Below are 24171 nucleotides of genomic sequence, written 5' to 3'. Positions count from 1 at the left end.
GCCTGACACTATGCAAACAATTTTACATACCTCCCAATGAATGAGCAAAGTAGCTACTATTATTATTATTCCCATTCCACAGATAGAAAAGCTGAGGCCCTGAGGGTATGTATTCATGGTCACAGAGTCATGTATTCCTGAGCTGGTCCTCAACATGCTGGCATGCAGAACACTACTGTGGCATGAACACAGCCTGGCTCGGCCTCTTAGGACCATGAGGCTCCCAAGAAGCCACACACATGGAGCGGAAATGACGGAGCAGCCTCAGCATTAAGGAGTGCTGAAAGACAGAAACACGAGTAGCTCAAAAACTACTGAGAGAACTTGGTCAGTGACAGGTGTGATGGCCTATTAAGGGAAACTGAAATGAGGCAGCCTCTGCCCTTGGAGACTGATGTCAGAGAAAACAGGAAGCCCTTCTCCCGTGCAACCCCACAGTGGAGATACTGGCTTTACAGGGATGGTCACTGCAAATTTCTGAGCAAAGCATCTGGATTTGGTGCCCTGGAAGCATGTCTGACGAACCATGCTTAGTGAACTGATGCTAAGAATCCTGTATCTTAGCTCACTGAGCTTCATCACAACCCAGCTCTCATTTTACAGATCTGGAAACTGAGGCTTAGAAAGGATGTAAGTTACCTATGGTTCACGGCTGGCAAGGGATCCTGAGTTCCTGTCTAGTGCCCTTCCTGGAGCAGCCACCACTGGCAGAGCTTTGGAAGGCGGCAGGCTTTACAGTTTTTAGAAAAAAATATATAAGTACTCAGATGGTGTCTTGTGAGGGCCGGTCATGCTCATCTCATCCCAGCTCTGCATTCAGTGACGTCACATTGGCAGCTAGAAATCAATTACAGTAGGAGTATTCACACCACAGAAATTGGCAAAAGCTACAAAGCAGCCTCACCCTGACCCAAGAGCCAACTGTTAACCATGTTCCAGCACACTGTGCCTCTGATCTGTCCCATGATGATGTCAGCCACAAGGCATCTCCAGACCTTTCCAGCTCAAGCTGATGATGAGCAACAGGTCCTGAGAGGAGTGAGCTAAAATCACACATACCACACTCTCTATTCCTGCACTCGTGGCAGACATTGCTAATCAATCACAGCAAGTCTTCCCCCAGCGAGCCTTGACAAGGCTTCATAATTTTTTCCAATGTGGCTACTATCAATCAGCAGAAGCTGGCACGTGAGATGAAATCCATTAGTCATCTTGGAACTAGAGCCATCTGGCGGGTGAGACACAGGAAATCAAGTAGGGAAACATGGGGATTATTTTCTGAATAATCAGGGAGGGCTGGGCTAGCCTTGAGGGGCAGCAGAGTAGAGAGGCTGGGTACCCTGGACTCCCCAGCCATACCTCATGCCAGGGGTAGGAACTAACATCAATTGCAGCCCTTTCTCCATCCAATTATCAAGACTGGCAGAGGGACTGGGAGATGTGAGCAGAAAAGGGACAGGAGCCAGTAAGATCCCCTCCAGTTTGGTTCATGTCCTGGTCCCAGGAGGTCCCCAGATGACCTACTGCTGCTACATCTGGAGCCACCGGAGGGCAACTTGAGTGGCCATCTTCCTGCAGACACCATGACGGGGCCTAGGGCCAGCTCTAATGGCTCCTGGACACTTCTGCCCTTGGCAACAGCCCCCCTTCACCACGGAGGTTGTCCCCCTTTCTTGACCTTGCTCCCCATCTTCTTTGTGAAGGGCCTGGGGACAGGCGGAGGTGGTGGGATGGGGGAGGCACATACTTCTGGATGTGTGTGGGAGGGGTGCCTGGGTAGCAGAGTCTCTCCTTGTCTCCCTAGCATTCGTTCTCCCTTCCTCCTTCCTACAGAACCCCAATTTTATTCTAGTCTCCATCCACTCTTCACACAGCCCCGTGTCTCCAGGGAAGCCAATCCCTGGACTGGCTGGGAATGGGTGAGGGTAAGTGTCTGGGGTCAAGAACCCTCCAGAAGATGGCTCTGGTTGCGGGGTTGGTCAGTCTGTACAGTCAAAGAGGAAGCCCACAGCCAAGGATGCTGAGGGGTGGGACATCTTCTTCCACTACTGCAGCTCCCACCCCCACATACCCAGTGATGGGGAAGCAGCCCTGGGACTCCAGGAAGTGGCCCCGAGGGCTGCGGGCTGGCAGGAGGCCACAGACAAGGAGGAGGAGGCTGGGTGTGGGGACCTGGCTTCAGGGGCTCTACCCAGGGGACAGAGGGCAGCATCAGCCCCTGCAGAATGGACAATGGCTCCGACCAAAGATGTCCACAGGCCACATCTGCGTCCTCTCCCCAGCACCGTGACAGCTGTAATCCTGGGAGGATGAGAGAGCAAGGGCTGGTGTCCTGAACTGACCAAGCGATGAGCCTCAAGGGCTAAGTATTAAGCAGGACATGGCTGAGTTTCTCTGGGTTATTTCTCTCACCCTCAACAAAGGAAGGCGCTTGAGAGCAAAACTGAGTGCAGTATGAGGAGGGGGAAGACAACTGCATCTGTGTATACATGAGGGGTGTCCCCTGCATGCTCACAGGATGAGTGTTTATCATTATAAATACCTGCTCAGCACCGGCTGCCTGTGAGCTGCTGTGCTGGACACCATGAAAGTCCCTGGGGGCTCCTCTAGCTCAGAAGGTGCCCCCCCCACTCCCAAGTGACACCTGGACACTCTGTCTCTCCGCTTGAGCATCTGACAACTCCTTCCTGCAGACAGAAACCAGGGACCCCCCAGAGTCAGACTGCGGCTCTCCCCCTGATTTCAGGTGCTGGACCCTGACTTTCATCCAGATTAGAACCAGGTATGCTTCAGGTCTTGGAGGGATGCTGTCCTCTCTCCCTTGAGGCCCCCACCTACCTGGGTCCCTACTCCCCAGTGAGCTCCTGCCTGGGGTGCCATGTGCCTGGACTTGGCTGTCCATAGACACATAGCCCTCTGTTCGCTCAAGGCTCCTGTTTTACCTTTCCTTATTTGACCCACAAAACAGCCCTGAAAGGTTGCAGCAGGTACCAGCGGCCCCATTTTATGGGCGGGGGTCTGGGGTTCAGGCAGGAGAAGTGTTGCCCAGCGAACTTGGGTCTCCCCCTCTGGCTCCAGCCCCTGGGCAGCCCGCTCACCTGCAGACTTGAGCCAATGACCACTGACTGTCCGGGGAGGGGCAGTGATCTTAACAAGACCCTTGACTGCCTCTCTCCTCCTATCCCCCTGCAGTGGAGCCCTGAACTGGGGCTTTCTTTGTCCCTTTGCTTGTCATGTTGGTCCTGCAGGAGGACAAGCCTCCGATGCATCACCCCTCTGACCCCAGACCTTCTTCCTGTCGCCGGATCTGGCCACAGTATCCCATGTTCCTGTGACAGGCCCTGCTCTGGGCAGCTCAAACATCACAGCTCTGCTGGCCAGGCCCCACCAGGCAACTGCTGGAGGAGGGGAGGATTGGGTCGGTGAGGATTCGAGACCCTGGTCAGACCCACAATGGGACATTACCCGCTCCCCTCCCTGGAGGCCCAGGAGAGGCCATAGGTTTCTTGGGTTTTGTCTTTACAACAAGGCCTGTAGCTTCCAAGGATGAACTTTTTTTATATTAAAGTCACAGTTATTGACAACCCTTTATGGGGCTGGTATCCTGAGTTTTGTCTCACCATGGTTATAAATACTAATATTTTAGTAAGGACTCAGCAACCTCCATCAAGAGCCAAGCATGTTTTACATCATCTCATCTACTCTTCACGACAGCCCTGCAAAGTGACGCTACTATTATCCATACCCATCAGAGGAGGAAACTGAGGCAGAGAGGTCACATCAGTGGCTTATGGTCATAGAGCCAGAGCCAGGGCAGCTCTGCCATGTCCTTAGTGGCAGAGCTGTGCATTACATCACAGATTAGCCTCCACAACCCTGACAAGCAGTTTCAGCTCTCATTGCTCCATTTTACAGATGGGTCTCTTGAGGCACAGAGAAGTTAAGTAATTTATCTCAGGTCACACAGCTGTTAAGAGGCTGGCATTTGGAATCAGTTATACCCTAAAGCTCTCCTTTTTGACCCCTATATTTATTGCTTAAGTGAAAGCAAATAAAAGTCAGTAAGACTTTGGTGGTGGGGTGAGAAAGATAGACTGCTGAGAATGAAAATCTGTAATAAGTCCTTTCTAGTCCCTTTGATGGAGAAGGAAATGGCTACCCACTCCAGTATTCTTGGCTGGGAAATCCCACGGACAGAGAAATCTGGCGGGCTACAGTCCATGGAGTCTCAAAAGAGCTGGACATGACTGAGAGACTAAACAACAGTCCCTCTGAGGATTGCATGGTCATTCAGACCACTCTCACCTCTCTTAAAGTTGGGTCCTCAAGCAGCCCCACTCAAGGCTGATTGTTAACCTCACCGAGACACTGCCTGTCTGAGCAGCAACCACAGGCAGCCACACACACACTCGGTCTCATAAGTTCATTGTCACTTTATTTAGAAGCAGAGGGACAGAACCTTGACAACTTGCACTTTCCACTTACCCAACTGGGCTCCTGCCCAGAATCATGGGTAAGAGCATGGGCTTTGGAGCCAAACGGTCACAGGTTCAAATTCCAACTTTGCTACTTGCTAGCTGTGTGACCTTCAGCAAGTTGCGTAACCTCTCTGAGTCCCAGTGTCTTTTCCTATAAAATGGGGGTAATGATATTATCTGTGTGCCTAGTTGCTCAGTTGTGTCTGACTCTTTGTGACTCCATGGACTGTAGTTTGCCACGCTCCTCTGTCCATGGGATTCTCCATGCAAGAGTATTGGAATGGGTAGCCATTCCATTCTCCAGGGGATCTTCCTGACTCAGAAATGCAGACTCAGGTCTCCTTCATTGGCAGGTGGATTCTTTACCGTCTAAGCTACCAGGGAAGCCCAATCATATTATCTACATTGTTGGATTTCAAGGAGTAAATGAAAGAATACAGATAAAAAGTTTAACACTATTCCTGGCTTAGAGTAAGCATATATAGTAAATGATAGCTAGATAATTACTATGGTTATGAACTTGGAAAAAATGACCTCCTATCCCAGAAGGGTATGATGCCTTCCTCCATTCCAACCACAAGTATGGCTAACACAGAGAACTCTTCCCATGTTCCAGGCACTGTTCTTTTGTTTTATGGACATGACCGTATTCAGCCCTTAAAGGCATTATAAGATGGATACCTTTGTGAGCCTCATTTTGCAGATGAGAACACTGAGGCATAGAGAGGTAGTATCTCCTGTGTGGGGTCACGACTGGTGACCCAGGACCCAGGCTGTTAATTTCCATGCTGCCCTGCCTCCCACATGAGCCCCTGAAGCCCTGGAAACTGCAAAGAACAAACAGGCAGGGGTCAGGGTAAGCTGAGATAAGCAGAGCAGGATGGATGGGGCTGGGCCACCATGTGAATGAAATAGTATGAAGTCACCAGTGTTGAACCCTTGGGACGAATTACGCATTTTCTTGCTTCCTTGGACACTTCCAGGTTGGGGTCAGAAGAAGAAGTCCTGAGTGAGGAAATCTCAGTATAGGTCTTGCTGATGGAGATTGCAGGCCCAACTCTGCAGACTGAGGCCAAGGGCAGGCATTGTTCTCTGGCCGCCAGTTTCCTGAGTGGCCTCCGGCACAGGGCAGAGGGGCTGGGCTGCTGGAGCACAGATGAGGGCAGCGAGGCCAGGGAACCGGGAGAGGTTTTCTATCAAGACATTCCCTGCGGTGTCAGGGTGGCAATCAGTCAGGGCTGGGGTGTCCATCAGATTCTGCTGGCTCTGACCTGTATTTTGGTAAGGATCGAGAGTCCCACTTGAACTTATCACCCTTGTCTGACTCTGGCAAGAAGCCATGAGATCCTCCCACGAGCTCTGGACAGCTCTCCCGAGGAGAGTTACTTCCTGCCCCGCCCCCATCCCTCACCTTGGGTCTTTCCCAAGAAGTCAGCAGCTGTGCAAGCAATGGTCCTTCGTCACATCCAAAGGCACACAGAGTTCTCCAGCAGAGGTCACCGCATGTACACTGCAGCTCCACGGCACCTCCTCCAGGCAGTTGGCTTAGATTTACTACAACCCCAGAGTCCTACGCACAATTCTCTCAAAGTTCTTAAAACATTTAGTTAGCTATTGTTCTCATTTCTATGCGAGGATGCCAATTCCATGTTTTTCTTTTTTGTCTTTTCTGTTAGACTCTAAGATTTCTGATGGGTGCAACCTTCAATCATTAGTCACTATTCTAAGAGAAGTTGAGGAAGATTCGATGCTGCCAACTCCAGAGCCTACGAGAAGCCAGACAGGTAATGAATGAATGAAGAAAGCCAGGTGTGGCTCAACAGGGAGTGGTAGAGACTGTGGCAAAGTGCCAAAGGCTTGCTTGTGCGCCTAAGATAGAGTCACTGCCTATCAGTTCCAACCAAGTACTGCCAGGAACGGATGCAGACACACTACTGTCAGATCTTGAAAATAAGCAAGAAAAGCTCCAATTGGATAATTCATGTAAAATCTTCTGATTTCTAAATGCTGATACTAATTAAAAAAAATTTTTTTTTAAACTACTACTCTGCAAGCTAAACAAAGCTGCATTTGGTCTTCAAGCTGCTAATTCACAATTCATAACCTCTGGAAACCTTCCAGACTTGATGTGTTCCAATTCCACAGCCCAGAATATGTGCTTATATTGCTGAGGACATGAATGGGTGGATGGGTGAGTCGATTGGCTGTCACTGAGCTAGGAGTCTGTGAAGAAACAGTGTCCTAATAGTATTTGCAAACCGAGCTTATGTTTGAGAGTCAGCTTTCATCAAGTGTGGAATTGTCTAGCTATGCCAACTTCAAGCATGTTTACTCATCCACCTTTGCCTCCCTTCTCTTGCTGGGTGTGGAAGCCCAGAACTGGAGACTAGCACTGAACAAGTCCTAAGCCTCAGGGTGCCAGGTGAGTTAGAAAGCTGAGCTTTACTCAGGTTTGGAGGTAAAGCAGGGTTGTGTTGAACAGTGATTGAGATTAATTAACAATTAGTGAGATGCTTAATTGCCCTGTGTATCTACTTTTCTTAAATCTTACTTTAAATTGAACAGAATTAAAAATATACACTGTGATGAATAATTAATAAATGTTAATGTTTGGTCAAAATTCAGAGTGTTTAACTTATAAAAATAGCATAACCAAGTGAAAAATCTGCTTGTCTCTATCTCTCAATTAACCATGTCTCAAGCACCTGTGCTATCTGCCTACGAGGTCATGGTTAAGGTGAGCATGTTTAATTGTGGGTCATTTGTTGTTAGTTGGTAAGTCATGCCCAACTCTTTGCAACCCATGGACTGTAGCTCACCAGGCTTCTCTCTCCATGAGATTTTCCAGGCAAGAACACTGGAGTGGGTTGCCATTTCCTCCTCCAGGGGATCTCCCTGACCCAGGGATCGAACCCTTGTCTCTTACATCTCCTGCATTGGCAGACAGATTCTTTACCACTAAACCACCAGGGAAGTCCCTGTGGGCCATTTAGCTATAACAAAATATATAGTCTCAGGGGCAGCAGACTGGCATTCTGGCATGGGCCTTCTTCCATGCCACCTGCCTGGACGGTACCAACAAACCTTCTGAACAGGATAACAGCTAGTGGGTGGCAGGTAGTAGACTGGGCACTTCCTACTCACTATCTCTAATCCCCATAACAACAGTATATCTGCACACATTCTAATTTACCAGATGAAAATTCCAGGGCTCAGTAAGGTTAAATAGATTTTCCAAGGTCAAATAGCTAATAAATGATGGAGGTAGGATTCTCTCCTGGGCCCATCAGACTGCAGAGTCCATTCTCTTTCCACACCAGCACACTCCCTAAGGAACTGGGCACACCCACTTTTCCTTACATGGAACAAAGTTGTTTAGTACCCAAGATTCTGCAGGGATGCACTGGCAGGGTTGAGGTGAAAGTCCAGATGTCAAACTCCTATTTGTAGTACCAGACTACTCTGGGATAGAAAAGACCTGGCATACAGACCACTACTGATCTATCCAGGGCCCAGGGCAGACATAACTAATCTATCTCTATGCTGCTTCTCATACTTTTGGCAGCCACAACCAATCAATCACAGCTGGCTCCCGTGAACAAACATATTTGCCATCCTTGGCTGGGAAAGAACTGTCATAAATGGAGGATGTAGAAGCTCTAACCAGAGTCTGGTGGCAAGCAGAGATAGATGGAAACCACCATCTTTTGAACTGAAAGAGCCTAAACATGTGATAGGAGAAGAGGCAGAAGGAAGGAGAAAGGATGAAGCTGGGCTCTGTCTGTGGTCTTATATCCCAACCCAGACAGGCTGGGGGGCCAGCCTGGTTTGCACAGGGAGCTGGGTGACCTCATGGGTCTGTGTTGGGGCCACGGGGTGGCTGTGGTGAAGAGGGGCCGAGGAACTGGATACATCTGAGCTGAGAAGAGAGAAAACACTTTGGATCTTGCATTTGGCTTTGCTTTCTAAAAAGAGTTTGGTTTGTTTTTCTGGCATTTATTTATTGTTAAAACAGCTCTTCAGGAACATTAAAGGACATTTTGTGAAAGAAAAGCATCACCCCCCCGAGCCCCCTGCTCGCACACAACTGTTTCCATTTTCCCTTTTTCCCTCTGATCCTCCTTCACATGCATACCTAGGCAGGGCTGAAACCAGTCAGCACGCAATAGGGAATGCCTGCTTCTTTCACTCAACACGACAAGGTAATCACATTCCCACATTCATGCTGCCTTCCAAATGACATCTTTTAAATGACTACACAATATACCGTGATTGGCCTAGAGTTGCTGGCTACTAGATCTGGAAATCTCTGTTTTTTATATTTTATGTTACAACGAATATCTTTGTGCATTTAGCATTTTTGATAACTTTTCTTAGGCTAAGGAAGCAAGACTACTGGGTTGATACGAAGCCTTGTGTGAATACCACTCTGACTTTCTGCCCTTGCTTTCGACCTCACATGTGTATAAACTCTTGAGAGTTTTCCAAGTGCTGTCCCTCAGCTGGGAGGTGGGGACGCCTACTCCAGGCCCCCCAGTGGAAAAGAGGCCTCTATGGAGTTCCTGCATGTCTATAAGCCCTGCCTGCAGGGTTGGGGGTTGCACGTGGAGTGGGGGTGAGATGCGGAGCCCACAGGAAATGGGGACATGGCATCAAGGGGAGGGTGAAGCCTCTCTGGTGGCCACCAGTGTCCCCTCCTTATGGAATGTCGCTTCCCGACAGGAGGCCCTGCCTGACTTTTTAATTAAGAGAAGATGCTGTTTAGAGGGGGCGGCGGGGGGGGGGGGGGCGGTTGTGGGGGGGAGGCGGGGCCTGGGAGCCCAGGCCATCTTATCAGGTGCTGATTCCCAGGAAAAAACAGCAGAGAAGTCTTTACCCACCATACACAGCCCCTCCACCCCGCCCCTGCAGCTGGGCAGCCTGAGGCCAGGGTTTCCATGGGGTGGGGTAGGGGGGCAGGCGGGCGTGAGAGCTCTCTTGGAAGGAAAGGCTGGGTGGTCTCCAAAGCTCTGGTCCCCTTCTGCCTGAGGCACCAGGAAAGCACAATAAACACAGGCTAAGCAGCTTCAGCCCCAGCTCAGCCCCGTTCCCTGGCCCAGCCTCAGCCTGGCCCCAGCCTGGCCCTGTCCAGCTTCAGCTGCTGAGTCCACATTGGCTGAGAGCATCACTTCATTCCCCGGGAGAAGTCTGCCAGTTTCACCCATCTAGTCCTCACTCCTCTCCCACTCAGCCCACTGGGGGCTCCAGGATTGGGTGGGTATGACTGTAGGCCACGACCTCACCTCCAGTCCTCTGTTTTGGCCTGTGGTTCCACAGAGATGCAGGGCTGCTGCCCCACACCCAGGGCTGGAGACCACCCTGGGCTCACACCAGCCCAGGAGAGTCCTAGCCAGCCCATAGTCAATGGTTACTTATGGAGCCCTCGCTTTCTGTGTCAGGCACTGTCCTGAGCTGATGCTGGGGGTACAGAGGTGAACAAGACAAGAGTCGTGGGATGAGACCTTGGGCAAGTCAACTTCTGACTTCAGTGTCCTCCTGGATGCATGGGGGCACTGTGAGAATTAAGTGAGATCATATATGTGAAGTGCTTAAACCAGTACCCAATATACAGCAAGTGGTATGTAAATGTTAGATTTTTACATTGTTATTATTCTTTCTAGTTGCAAGCGATAAGCAAACAAAAATCAGAAATAAATGAGAAAAATCCAGGCATTGGTAACTGCTGTAAAGAAGTTAAAATATGGTAACATAATGAAGAGAGGATGGAATTCGAGAAAATGTGAAAATGCTTTAGCTTAGGTGGTGGAGGAAGGCCTTTCTGAGGAGATGAAACTGAAGTTGGAACTTCAAAAATGGGAAGGAGCCAGTGTGAGAGGGTCCAAATGATGATTATTCTATATAAGCCACATAGCAAGTGCAAAGGCCCTGAGGTAGGAACAAACTTGGGTATCTGGGAAACAGAAAAAAAGACCTTTGTAGCTAGGGCTGCCATGTCTAATTTGGTAGCCTTTAGTCATCTGTGGCCATTAAAATTAAATTAAATAAAGAACTCAGTTCTCAGTCTCACTAACCACATTTCAAGTATTCTATAGTCACGTGTAGCTGATGGCTACTGTATTGGATAGCACAGGTGTAAAATGTTTTCATCATTGTGGAAAATTCTATTAAGCATCTCTGCCCTAGAACTTTGGGAGGGAAAAAAAAAAAGAGATGTTGACATGAGATAAGTCAGGAAAGGCAAGCAGGGGCCAGACCCCAGAGGACCTTGGAGGTCAGAGGGAGGTGCTTGGTGTTTGTCCTAAGTGCGCTGGGAAATCCTTAAGGTGTCCAGATTTTGGATTAGGGGTAGGGAGGTGCACCTGCTGATTCTCCCACTTCTGTGAACCTGAGGAATCCTCCAAGTCAGAGCTGAAGGGGAGCAGACATGCTTGCTGAATCTGCCCAACGTCCAAGTTCTACACAGGAACAGTGCAGAGACTCCCTGGGAACTGGCCTTCCCCCGGCGGGATGCGTGGCTCCCCCAGTGAAGGCAGAGGTGCTGCCGGCACGCAGCCCTCACCGTCAGTGCTTTGCATGAACTGCCTTGGCTGAACAGAATCCCTTTGTCCAAGGCCCCTCACGGTGGCCCTGCCCCCGAGCCCACTGAAGGGCCGTCCCAGAGCCAGAGCTCCCTGGGGTGGGCTGGGCCTTCCTTGAGACTGCACTGCAGCTCAGCTTCTCCCTTTGCCCACTCCTGCTTCCTCCCTTTCCCTTCCCCTGTTTCAAAGTCGGCTTCCCAGGGCACCCCATTGGCCTCAGCCCCTGAGCATCACAGGAGCACAGCTGGTCCTTTCGCCTATTGGTGGGAGACAGTGGAGGAGTCAGCGCACAGTCGCTATGAGGACAGCACTAAGTCAAGTACAGCCTTGATCAGAAGGCAGCCACCTCCGAGTGAGGGTGGCCACCGGAGGGTCCCCAAAGGGTCCCCAGATGGGACATGTCCTGAAGGGTGAGGGATCATATTCATTGAGCGCCCTCCTGTGCCATGCAGTTTACACGCGTGGCCCTAGGGCTCCTCCGCAGGCCTCTAAGAGCGGCACTATAGCTCATCCTTCTGGGAGTAAAGCCCGGCCTTTGTGACACTCAGTGAGCCAGGTTTCCCACGGCTTCCAGATGCAGGACTGGGATGTGAACTCCGATCTTGCTGATTCTGGAATCTACTCTTTTTGCTGTACTGTGCCGGGCAATGCAAACTTAGAAAGTCCTGAACTCAAGGATGTCATGAGTAAAGCACAGATTCATGTTAGGCAATGTGGACACTTGGGGTTCATCTCGCCTTTGCTGTACTCAAGAACAAACGTGATCCTCTTCCCTCTACCTCCACTTCACCCAGAGAGACTTTACGGTATAGCTGCAGCTACCCTCTAATGTCTGTCTTTGTCACTACTTTCCCAGGCTCTACAAATACTCCTTTGATGTGCTAACAGCCCCTAATGGAGACAGTGGTTAATAAATTATTCAGTGGACGCCAGGATGGTCAATCCAGCTACTCTCCTGACCTCTGAGCTCCCTTGGGAGCTGGCTGGGGGATGAAGGCCTATCCCAGGCACCGGGGCAGAACAATTTGGGGAAGCTGAAATCCCCTGAAGGCAGCGCACAGTGGGCAAGGCCTGGAAAGAGTCCAGGAACACTGTGACTTCGGCAGATGGAAAAAAAAAAAACCAGCCACCCGTAAAAGAGTCACTTGGGGATGAGAGTGGTGACTGACCCTGGGGACCGGTTGAGGCTGCCTGGGAAGATGTCAGAAGACACCATCCCTATCACCAGGCCCTGGACATGACACCAGGCCACACAGTTGGCTTCTGAAGAAACAGGCCCTCCCATACAGTCAGAATGGCTGCAGGACTGGGGCCAGGGTTGCTGGGAGGGGGGCTAGGGCTAAGCCAGGATCAAAAAGAGATGTGCAAAAAAGAGAAACAATATCCTCTCCTCTTATTCGAAAAAAAATTAGAATAGAAACCTGCCATCGTGAGGCAATAATCCCACAACCCTTCCCAAAGATGGGGCAGAAGGGCTGCCTAGCTCAGTCCCACCCATGGTCTCCATGGGGGGATGGAGAGAAATGGTGAGTTAGCATTGTGACCCCAGTCCTTTTGAGCACCTGGTCAGGCGGCCAGGGCATCTCTGCCAGCCCCCAGCTGCCCTCCTGGAGAAAGCAGGAAAGAGATTCAAGGGGAGCAAACATCCTTCTTCTCTCTGGTGGGACCAGGAACAGTGCTAAAGCCTGCATATGACTTTCTGCATGCTTAGGGTCAGCAAACTGTTCCTCGTAGGCACTGCAATTTAAGAACCTTTTAACATCTGAAACTCCAGTACTTTGGCCACCTCATGCGAAGAGTTGACTCATTGGAAAAGACCCTGATGCTGGGAGGGATTGGGGGCAGGAGGAGAAAGGGACGACAGAGGATGAGATGGCTGGATGGCATCACCAACTCGATGAACATGAGTTTGAGTGAACTCCGGGAGTTGGTGATGGACAGGGAGGCCTGGCCTGCTGCAATTCATGGGCTCGCAAAGAGTTGGACACAACTGAGCGACTGAACTGAACTGAATATTCTAAGACATTTTAAAATTGGTGTGGGGACTTCCCTGATGGTCCAGTAGTTAAGAATCTGCGCTCCCAATGCAGAGGGCATGGGTTCGATCCCTGGTTGGGGAACTAAGATCCCATATGCCGCATGGCACAACAAAAGAAAAAATAATAATAATAATTGGTTTTAACATTTCTCTTTTGGTTTTTTTTTTTTTGGTTGGGGGAGGGGGGGGTCCGGAAATCTTAGTTCCCCAACCTGAGATTGAACCTAGGCTGTTGACAGTGAAACACAGAATCCTAACCACTGGACTGCCAGCCAGGAAACGTCTCTTTGTTTTTGGTAAAGTTGCTGAGGCAGTTTGAGTCCATCTGAGCTGGAGGAGAATAAGGAGACGATCTGTCGGCATGGCTCAGGCAGAGGAGGGTAAGGAGACCTTGGGTGGTTGGGGACAAAGGCAATACAGGGTACCCCTTGGGGACGGTGTTGCAGGAGCAAATGCCATCTGGATGTGGTAGCCCTTGACTGGACAAATGTCAGCACTGTCCATGATGTGTAGCGACAAGGTGAGCTGTAGAGGAGGACATTGGAGGTGATAGAGGAGCCTTTCTTGCCTTAAGCTCCCCCTTGGTGCTGGCTGTTTCTTCTGAGGGAGATGCTTCATTCAGTTTTTATAAGAAGAGGAGGATTCCCTTCTGCTCCAATGAAACACCCTTGTCCATCTGCCTCCAGAAAGATACAACGGGAGTTTGGGGCAAGGGAGACAGGTGAGTCAGATGCCAGCCAAGTGAAACAGAAAATCAGCTCACAACTGGTGGGCTTTTCCTTCTTTCTCTGAGGGGTTTTGCTTACACTCCCAGTGCTTTTTTTTTTTTTTTTTTGGCTGCACTGCATTCTTGTTGCTGTGCAAAGGCTTTCCCTAGTTGCGGAGCATGGGCTCTAGAGCACACAGGCTCAGGAGCTGCAGGGCATGGGCCTCTCTAGTTGTGACTGGCATGTGGGATCTTAGTTCCCTGACTAGGAATTGAATCAGTGTCCTCTGCATTGGAAGGCAGAGTCTCAACCACTGGACCACCAGAGAAGTCCCTCCAGCATTTCCTATAACACTGGGAGCCATTGTATATGAGATTTGGTAAAACAGACCAGGGTTCAAATGCCAGTGACTGTCAGTAGCTAGGGAGCCCCCACAAGTTTCTTTGAATTGCTCGGGGCCTCAGTCTCCTTATTTACAAGTGGAGCTGATAGTAGCGATTTGCAATAGTTGGGACGGCAGGACATATGGAGGCAAGTGTCTTGCTGAATAAGCATTTGCTAAACGGCAGCTTTGTTTCTTGTTGCTCGGCCATCACATGCATTCAGGATGTCTGTTACAGGGTGGTTTTAGTTCAGTTCAGGCCACAGTTCGCTCACATGTTGTCAGCAACCTCAGCTGTACAGCTTCGCGATACTCTTTTGCCATCTATCCATCTTCTTGGCAACCTCTGCATTTGTCCTGCCCCCTCCCCCAGAGCCCCTTGCTTCAGCTGTTCCCAAGGGCTCCCTCACCTCCTGACTTACAGAATTTGAGCAAATGATCCTAGAATCCACTGGGCCTACTCTTAGAACCCAGACAGGCTAGAAGGGGGAAACAGGGTGGAGCCAGGGGGCTAGAAGGGCTGTGCTTCTCGTCTGAGTTCCAAACACACTGGTGCTCAGAAGGTACTCCCATTCCTGTGGGTCAGGATGCAGCCCCTGCAGGGGGAGGACCCCCTCCCCAGCAACAACCCCCACCCCCACCCCCACCCCCATTGGGGACTTTGAACTTTCTTTAAGTTCTTGGCTAGTTTTGTGGGGCCTGCCTGGTTGCTTTTACAGGTCACAGATGGGGAGGGTGGAGAGTGATTCGGGGCCTCTCCCCCGCCTTGGCTGGAGCACCCATCCCTCCCTCTCAGGTCTCCTAATCCCCTGCCTGCAAACGCCTGTCCTCCAGGGCTGAGATGCTGCAGAGCCTGAGGCTTATACACAGACCCATTATTTATTGGGAGGCTTAGGGCCAGGATGAAGTCGGAGCCACATTCTCTGCTGTCCTGGCTCTTCTCACCTGGGTTGTAAGCAGGGAGAGGAGGAGAGAGAGGGAGGCACAGGCACAGTATGGAGGAAGGGGCACTTGTGTGTTGGGGACCTACTGTGTTCCTGGTCCTGGGCGACTTCATTGAACAGATCATAGTAGGTCACTTTTACCTGAAATTCGTGCATGTGTGAGCAATGCAGACGTGCGTGTTTGGAGATAGGATGGTCAACAGCACAGCTCTTGAGTCAGGCCTGGGTCCAGTCTCCAGCCCTGACTCTCTTGGGATGATTTCATACACACACATTCCTCCACCTCTCTGAGCCTTAGTTTTCTCATTTGTAAAATGGGGATAAGACCATCTACTCCCTGGCGTTCTGAAGGAGCTGGAGTCAAGCCCCAAGCATGGGTCATTGTACACTGTTTGGCATACAGGTGATGGTAGCTGTTAGGAGGAGGAGGGAGAGGCTAGGACATAGTGTCGAGAGAGAGAGTGGAGACAATAGGAAAGGGGTGAGGAGGAGTGTCTGAGCAAGAGAATCCATCTGCTCGCCTGGGATTTGCCTGGCTTCAGTCTTCAGGTAGCTCCCTGTGGGTGAGCCCCTAAGGAGACCAGCAGCTCCCTCTGAGAAGCCCCAGCTAAGACTGATGGAGCAGGAATCAGGGTTCCAGGCAGCAGAGCTGCAGCCACGGCTCCCACCCCAAATGACTACACACCCGCTCTTACCAGCAGCCACTACACAGAGGAGGGACATCTGGGGGTGGGGGTGGGGAATTTGGTCCCTCCTGGGGCTCCTTGGTGAGATTCAAAAAAAGCACCCTGTGTCTTTAAGGAGGCGCCTGTTGGGAGCGCAGGAGGGAGGAAGGTTAAGATGATTAGCTGGTGCTAACAAATTTAGGATGTGGAAGGAGTCTTTTTTTGGCTGTCCATCAAAGGAAGGATTGAATGTCCCTGAGGTTGGAGAGAGCAGAGGGAGGGGAGGAGAGGGCTGGGGGAGGGGAGCAAGAGGGTGTTGTGCTGACCGGCTGAGCCTTCTCCCTGGACAGGCTTTTCCCCCAGCAACTGGGGGTGTGCAGGAGTTGGGCAGGCTTGCAGGGCCATGCGCTGTCTGTCCAGACGCTGGCCTTCCCATCCGCCTGTCTGTCATTGCCCCTCCCCCACAGCCCCAACCCCAGCTCAGGTTATGTCCAAGCAGCTGGGCTGAAAAGTGATCCTGGAGGAAGAAGGCCCTTCCTGTTGATTAGGAACCAGGACACTCTTCCCCAACCCCCCTCGAACATGACCAGACCCCCACCTCATCGAGGCTCCTTGTCCCGGGGCCACCCCAGCCCCTTGTCATCAAGGGCTGGACCACCCTTCATCTCAGTTCCCCTGTAACCAAAGGAAACCTGCACGGCCTCCCAGAGAGATCACAAGCCACTCACAAAAGCCTTCATAAAAGGTTATTTCCGGCACGAGCTGGAAGGAGGAGGGTATGGGAAGCATGCCACGTCCAGGAATGCTTCATTCAGAACCGACTGGGCATGGGCTCTGGGCCAGGTCCTGTGGCGGGGACTGGGGAAACAGATAGCAAGGCTCCGTTCCTGTCCCTGGCTTAGCTCCTGTCCCCAGGAACGTGCAGTCCAGCAGGGGAAAGAGAGGAGAACAAAACAGCGCGCCAAAGGACACTTACAGACCCACAGTCCCCAACCCTTTTGGTACCAGGGACCGATTTCATGGAAGACAATTCTTCCAGAGACTGGAAGCAGGGAGATTGTTTGGGGATGATTCAGGTACATTACATTTATTGTCCACTTTATTTCTAATCTAATGCTGCCACTGATCTGACAGCAGGTATTGGTCCATGGCCCAGAGGTTGGGGACCCCTAGTGTAGAGAGCAGCGGTGTTCAGAAGTCAGTGGATAGAAGGATGACCTGGAATCCCTATCTAAACCCTCAGAGGTCCTGATGCTGTAGGTCTGGTGTGGGCTCTGGGCACCTATCTGCATATTGAAGCAGAGTGGGTGATAATTGTGGAGGTGGATGTCAGAGTCAACGTGGAGGATGGCTGAAATGGAAGGAGCAGGGGTAACACTGAGAAAGCAAGTGGGTGCAGGAAGCAAAAAAAGTTTTCCAGACTAAGTGGCCTGAAGCTGATTCCTGCTGGGGAGGGTGGGCAAGGCTGAGGGACAGGAAGGGGTGAAGGAGGCTTGCAGGTTGGGGAATGCCTTGGTTAGTGTGGCTGAACGTAGAAAAAGACCAGGCTGAGCAAGAAGCAAAATCTTGGGAACATCTCAGGGGGATTTAATGTCTTCAGCAATGGAGATGCCGATTGGGTTTGTAGTTTTGAGAAACTGCTGCGAGGTGGAGAGGAGGGAGAAGGGACCAAAATGGAAGAGAGGCAATTGGTAGCAGGCTTCGGCAAGGATCCGGAGGAAGACTAATGGGGAGAGTAAGTCCTCCCCCCATGGAGTCGGGTGGGGGCAGACAATGCCAAGGAGACTGAGTCCCAGGTGTATGTCAAGATGCCTGCTGCCTCAGGGGCCAGGAGGTGTGGGGGTGGGTGAGGGACAGAGTGGAAGCAGTGATGATGATCAAGTTTCTGGTCTTGGTAGTCAGGGGTGAGATTTGCTTCTCCCTGAGGCTTGAGGACACAAGAGAAATGAGCTGGTTCAAGAGGAAAATGGGGAATGTCATTCTGGACCCAGTAACTCCAGGTAGAGAAGGAGGTGTACTTGAAACAGAAGTGAGGCCCAGGCAGGCAGGACACAGTTACAAGCTTCCCTCGGATCACCGACCTCACAACTCCAGAGTCTCTGGCATTTGAGTACAGGGCCTGTGACCCATGCCCTCTGCACCAGCCATGCTGAGTTGTCCATCACTTCCGTTGCACACACAGCTTTTCATACCCCACGTGTTAGCATGTGCTGCTCCCGGCCTGGGCTGTCCTCTTCCCCTCCCTAAATCAAGCCCTACATCTCCTTTAAGACTGAGATCCAATGACACCCTCAGGGTTTGCTAATCCCCCCTTTCTTTTGCTTCTAACTCTCCTTGGGTGCATTTTACATCCTACACTTCATTTGTAGGCATCTCTCCTGGAGGATGGGGCTTACCTAGTGTCTCATACAGTAAAGAATCTGCCTGCAATGCAGGAGACTCAGGTTCAACCCGGGGGTCGGGAAGATCCTCTGGAGAAGGGAATGGCTACCCACTCCGGTGTTCTTGCCTAGAAAATCACATGGACAGAGGAGCCTGGCAGGCTACATGGGGTCACAAAGAGTCAGACACGACTGAGTGACTAACACATAAAGACAACTCCTGGAGGATGAGGACCATTTCTGGTTCCAGTCTGTGACCCACTGAAAACCAGTCACAAAGCCTGGCCCAGAGCAGAGGATCAGCACCCTGTACTGATAAATAAACCCAGGTTTCTTGATGCTAGCTACTAGAGTTCACTCTAGTACCTTTTTAGTGGGTGGCAGCTCCTCTCTGGTAGATGCAGAAGGATGGTGAGAAAGTGCATGGAAATGAACAGACCGTCACCAACCCTGTCTCCACTTTCACCATCACAGTGAACCCTGGTTGACATTTACTCTGCCTGAGGTGCTGTGTCAGGTTGCTCAACATTCATTATTTCATTTAATCCTCATCAAAATCCACAGGGTAAGTCTCCTCATCATCCTCACTTTATAGATCAAAGCTGTCCAGCAGGGCATTCTGCAATGATGGAAATGATTCTGTGACGTGCAACATAGTTGCCACATAAGCACTTGAAATAAGGTTGGGCCTAGGAGATGGATTTTAAACTTTATTTAATTTTAATTAATGGAAGTGTAATTGGAAGAAAAGGTATGACAAACCTAGACAGCATATTAAAAAGCAGAGACATTACTTTGCTGAAAAAGGTCCATAGAGTCAAAGCCATGGTTTTTCCAGAAGTCATGTACAGATGTGAGAGTTGGACCGTAAAGAAGGTTGAGTGTCAAAGAATTGATGCTTTTGAACTATGGTGTTAGAGAAGACTCTCAAGAGTCCCTTGGACTGCAAGGAGATCAAACCAGTCAATTCTAAAGGAAATCAGTCCTGAATATTCATTGGAAGGACTGATGCTGAAGCTGAAACTCCAATACTTTGGCCACCTGATGTGAAGAGCTGACTCATTAGAAAAGACCCTAATGCTGGGAAGATTGAGGACAGGAGGAGAAGGAGCCAACAGAGGATGAGATGGTTGGATGGCATCACTGACTCAATGGACTTAAATTTGAGCAAACTCAGGGAGATAGTGGAAGACAGGGAAGCCTGGCAGTCCATGGGGTCGCAAAGAGTCAGACACAACTGATTGGCTGAACGACAAATCACATGTGGCTACTGGCAGTCGTAATCGACATTTCAGTGTAAATGAAGACAGACTGAAGAGATTATGAAACTTGCCCAAGTGACAAAGGCAAGGAGGGATAAAGGCAAGACTTACAACTAGGGTTGTCTGGCCCCAAACCCATGCTTTGAGCCACCAGGCTTTAACTCCATTTCCTTTTCTCACCCCCAGACTGTGGGTGTGATGGGGAGAAGTTTAGCATCATCACACGAGCCCCCATGCAGGCTGGTGACCTCTGTGACCACCGGTTGAATCCCCTGACAGTTTGTGCAGCGTGACTGCCCTGTGTGAGACCCAGGGTTTCCCCAGGCCCCTCCTCTCCTGATGTGACAGTGAGTGCTAGAGGAGATGATCCCACATCCTCCCACATCCTACGAGCCACGATTTCTTTGCAGGAGGCCTTTGGTCTCAGGCTCTGCAGCTGGAGAATATAAACAGTTTACTCTCACTGCGTTTCTGCAGCCCAGGCAACGGGGAAGATTTAACCTAGATTGTATCTGGCACTGACTTCCAACGTTTGCAGACCTGGGGCCTGTGAGGGCCACTGCTCTGGTGTAAATGCTGCTGGCCAATCACTGTGGGCTTTGTCTGAACCCCCAGCATCTGGGTACCCTCTGCCTGCTGTGGCTGCTGAAGACAAGGGTGTAGAGACTGTGGGGCCAGCATTCTGCGTAGGGATAAAAGAGTGCCCAAAGGAGCATGGACAGATGAGTACTCAGGAGGTGGGGGAGAGGGAGAGAGTCCTTAGAGATGCAGTGACCTCAGGGGGCAGGTGTACAGAATACGAATGTCACGTGGGGGCTGGGTGTGAGAACACCGGGTTCTTGTCCTTGCTCTGTACAGAAGTCAGTCTGAACTTTTCAAAGAACCAGTATGATTAGGTCACAGCTCTGCTCAATACCCTTCTGTGGCTCCCCATTGCTCTCAAGATAAAGGCAAAAATCTTAATATGAACTTCGTCTCATGTCACTCTCTCCCTACAAGCTCCCTGCTCTAGCCACACAGCTTCTCCTGTTCCTCATTCCCGCCCCTCTCCTTCCCATCTCAGGATCCTTGCACATGCTGGTTCCCTTGCCCGGAATGAAATGTTCTCCCTCCCCTCTTTGCTTGGTTAATTTCTACTCCTCAAGGGTCACTTCTTCAGGGGAACCTTCCTGGACCTTCTTACCCAGAGAACTCTTCCCAGTTTGTCATGGAAGCCTATACTCTGTTTGGTAGGAGTGGTCACCCTTGCAATTGCACATCTGCTAGTGGGATTCATGGAGGTGCTTCCCTCACTAGACTGTAATTTCTGGGACTTGCTTTGCACACCCTGGGGTCCCCAGCACCTTGCTAGGTCCTAGCGTGGAACAGGTGCTCTGTGACACGAGTTGAATGCATGCATGCATGAATGAACAAAAGGATGCTACTGTGATTGTGTGCAAGGCAATTCTGTTCTCTGGGCTTGACACCTTAAAAATGATGGTTTGCAGAGTATGGACTCCGTGCCAGGTGCTGGGAAGGGCACAGAGCTGGCTGTGCAGAGGGGAGATGGATATTTTAAAAGGCCATGATGACACAGTGGGATAAGGGTATGCTTGGAAGACCAGCAGGCTGTGAGGAAGCTTTTAGCAGAGGTATTTGGTGGGAGAGGGGCTGGGAACCAGGGAGGACTCCCTGGATCAGAATTACAACTAAGGTCCAATCCGAAGGGTAAGAGAGAGTTAACAGGCAAAGATGAAGAAACAGTGTTCTCAGCAGAGGGCAGAGGAAGGGATGGGGGAGAACCCTCATGAGACTGCAAGGCGGGCAGGGGGACGAGATGGACTCAGGTGGGGCCAAGTTGGACTCTGACATGAAGGCAGTGGTGCCACTGGGGTTTCTGGCAGGGACGACAGAGGACTGTCCTCCTGGGTAAAAGGAGAGGGCTGAATGGGGCAGAGCGTGGGGTCCCTCCAGCTCTGGGGCCCAGGGGGTTCGGAGCTAGATGAGGAAGGTTCCCGACTGCATTGCCAGCACAAGCCTCGCGGGACTGGTTTCCTCCGTGACGTCAACTTAAAGGTCACTCAGATCCCAGGTTTCCTCTCCAGAGCCATTTAGGGCTCTGTATTTTGTCCTTTCCCCTGGATCCCTTTGGGATCCTGTGACATTCCCAGCCTGGAGCACCTCGAGGGGTAACCGGTCCCTGAGCTCCCGAGTTACTGTGAGAAGCAGGACTTCCTGAATTTGTCCTAAATTTACCTCGCTCAAGTTTCAAAGGGGGCCCCTCATCCTAGCCAGGCGGGAGTCAGTGGAGAAGGAAGTGCGCCGGGAGCCGTGTGGTGGGAAGGGGAACTCAGGACATCTTTACTCTGGGGGCCCTTTGCATCACACCAGCCAACAAGCTGTGTTCCACAACTATACAGACAGGCCCGTCTCTCCCTCGTCCCAAACCCAGCCCCTCTCTGCACCTGATAAACCCGGGCATGAACTGATGAACTGGAAGTGAAACCAGGCCATTTAACCAACTCCTCACTCCAGTCAACAGATGCCACAGCTGGGGGTGTGTAAATGATAAGATCCTTAAGTAGCCGACGCCTTCAATGCCACTGACTGTCTCTCCAGTCTCTTCTTCCAGGTCTGCTGCCGTGCCTCCAGGAACCCGGCACTTAGGGCTTCAGCCATGCTCCAGCCCCATGCCCCGCACAACCCAGTGCTCCAGCTGAAAAGCTGTGAGTCCTGCCTTGCTTCTCTGTCTCCCCTCAGTGCAGACAGCCCAGCAGCAAGGCCTGCCAATGTCAACTTCAAAACACAGCCCAGGCCTCTCCTCTTCTCCTATATCCTCTGTTACCACCACCTCTCACCTGGACACCCACAGTAGGCTCTTCTCTCCCTACCTGAATACTACATGAAGTGTGCGGCTCCCCCTTTAAAACTTTTGGTTCATCAGTGATGAAATTTACAAACCCCACAGGCCAGAGCTGTGCCCTTCTGGAGGCATGACCTCTCTCCTTTTCACTCAGTCCACCAGGTGGCTCCACCTTTTCTCTTCTTCAGACACACTGAGCTCATTTTTACCTCAGGGCCTTTGCACGTGCTATTCCTACTGACTGGAATGCTCACACCCCATCCTCTGAACTAATTAATCAGTCAATTGGGGATCTTCCTGATCCAGGGTTCTAACCTGGCTCTCCTGCATTGCAGGCAGATTCTTTACCATATGAGCCACCAGCGAAGCCCAGTTAATTTAATAGACACTTTTATGGTGCTCTGTTCTTTGCCAGGTTTAGTCTAAGCAGTTCTCAAGTTCTGAATCATGTTAACTCTTCACAAGACTGGGTCCCTTTTGCCAGTTCATATGTCACCTTCTCATGGAAACCTTCCCTGGCCACCATCAAACACAGATACCACTGCTCCACCACTACCAGGCTCCATAGAATATATGCTTTTGATTCATTTTCATCATAATGATCAATGGATTTTTTTTTCTCATTTATTTCTTAAAAAAAAAATAAAGATTTTCTTTGGCTATATCTCAAGGCATGTGGGATCTTAGTTCCCCAACCAGGGATCAAACCTGCACTCCCTGCATTGGAAGTGCAGAGTCTCAACCACTAGACCATCAGGGGAGCGCTCTCATTTATTTCTTTATATGCTTACATTCTCTGCTAGACTGGAAGCCCCAGGAGGGCAAGGCTGGTCAGTTATTTTGACCTTTATACCCCTAGAGTCTAACACAGTACCTGCCCCTAAAAATGAATGAGTGAAGGGGTCACCTACCCGGGAGAGGCTTCTAAGCCCACCACACTCTCTAAATCCCACAGCTGGCATGTACACACTGCAACATATAAATAGTGAAATGTTTCCTGTGGATACTGCTAGGGTCCCAATCAGGACAGGAGCTTCTAGAAGGCAGGGATAAGGAAAGTCTTCTTCATCTTTGTGTAAATTACAAAGTAACAACTGGTACCTTTGCAGCAAATGGCAATTCGCTTTAGAGCTTTCAAAGGGGCTGCATACACAGGAACTCACTGAGAGATGCAGTGAGACTGTCATAGCTCCATTTCACAGATTCAGGAACCGAGAACCAGAGAGCCAGGGCCACATCATTGCACAAAAGCTAGGACTCAGTGCAGTCCTAGCTTCAGGGTCCTAGGACTCTGAAGCCTTTAGAAGGTTGTATCTACCTAAGTGCCTGGTGCTCTGCATATAGCAGGGCCTCAGTGGAGATTGCTGTATTTGCTGCGGCTAACAGACAGATGTTCAAACATAGTCCTCTGGGACGACTGGTCTCAGGGCAGTGGTGTTTCAGAAACTCAGGAGGAGAGGCAATGTGGGCAGTCAAAAGAGTCCCAGGTGGGGCTTCAGGAGAGCTGAAGAGCAGCATGTAGTAGGCACCTCCCGGTGCCAGGCACTGTGCCAAAAGATTTACCTACATCTCCTTAGTGCCCACAACAGTACAATGAGACAGATGCTGTCATTATCCCCATTTTACAGATGAGAAAGCTGAGGCTCAGAGAGGTTAAGTCACTTGCCCGTTGTAACACAGTCAAATCCTGGAACTCAGCCAGCACACAATCCTGCCAGATGCCTCCACACACGGCTGAAGAAGCCTCTTGCTCTGTGTTTTAGACTCTGTCTATAAAGCCAAAGTTCAAACTAAAACCTGTCTTGGTCTGTCCAGCTCTGACACAAGTCGGGGAGGGACAAGAGCCAGACATGTGGCCCTGGCAACATGAGGAAGGGGCTGATTGGATGCCCTG

General features: G+C 50.6%; 1 protein-coding gene across 11 annotated transcripts in view; it reads right to left on the bottom strand.

Moving 5' to 3' along the window:
* Nucleotides 1-24171, bottom strand: part of COL13A1 (collagen type XIII alpha 1 chain) — a 153681-nt gene that overhangs the window by 93412 nt on the left and 36098 nt on the right. For all 11 annotated transcript variants that reach the window (XM_044942203.2, XM_025284667.3, XM_044942204.2 and 8 more), the window contains exon 3: nt 9199-9206. In XM_044942203.2, coding sequence (XP_044798138.2) covers nt 9199-9206 — 8 coding nt within the window. The remainder of the gene's footprint in view (nt 1-9198; nt 9207-24171) is intronic.

The sequence above is a fragment of the Bubalus bubalis genome, chromosome 4 (assembly GCF_019923935.1).
Source record: "Bubalus bubalis isolate 160015118507 breed Murrah chromosome 4, NDDB_SH_1, whole genome shotgun sequence".
Classification (NCBI taxonomy): domain Eukaryota; kingdom Metazoa; phylum Chordata; class Mammalia; order Artiodactyla; family Bovidae; genus Bubalus; species Bubalus bubalis.
Note: the sequence above shows the minus strand (reverse complement) of the source record. Positions and strands in the feature narration are given on the sequence as shown.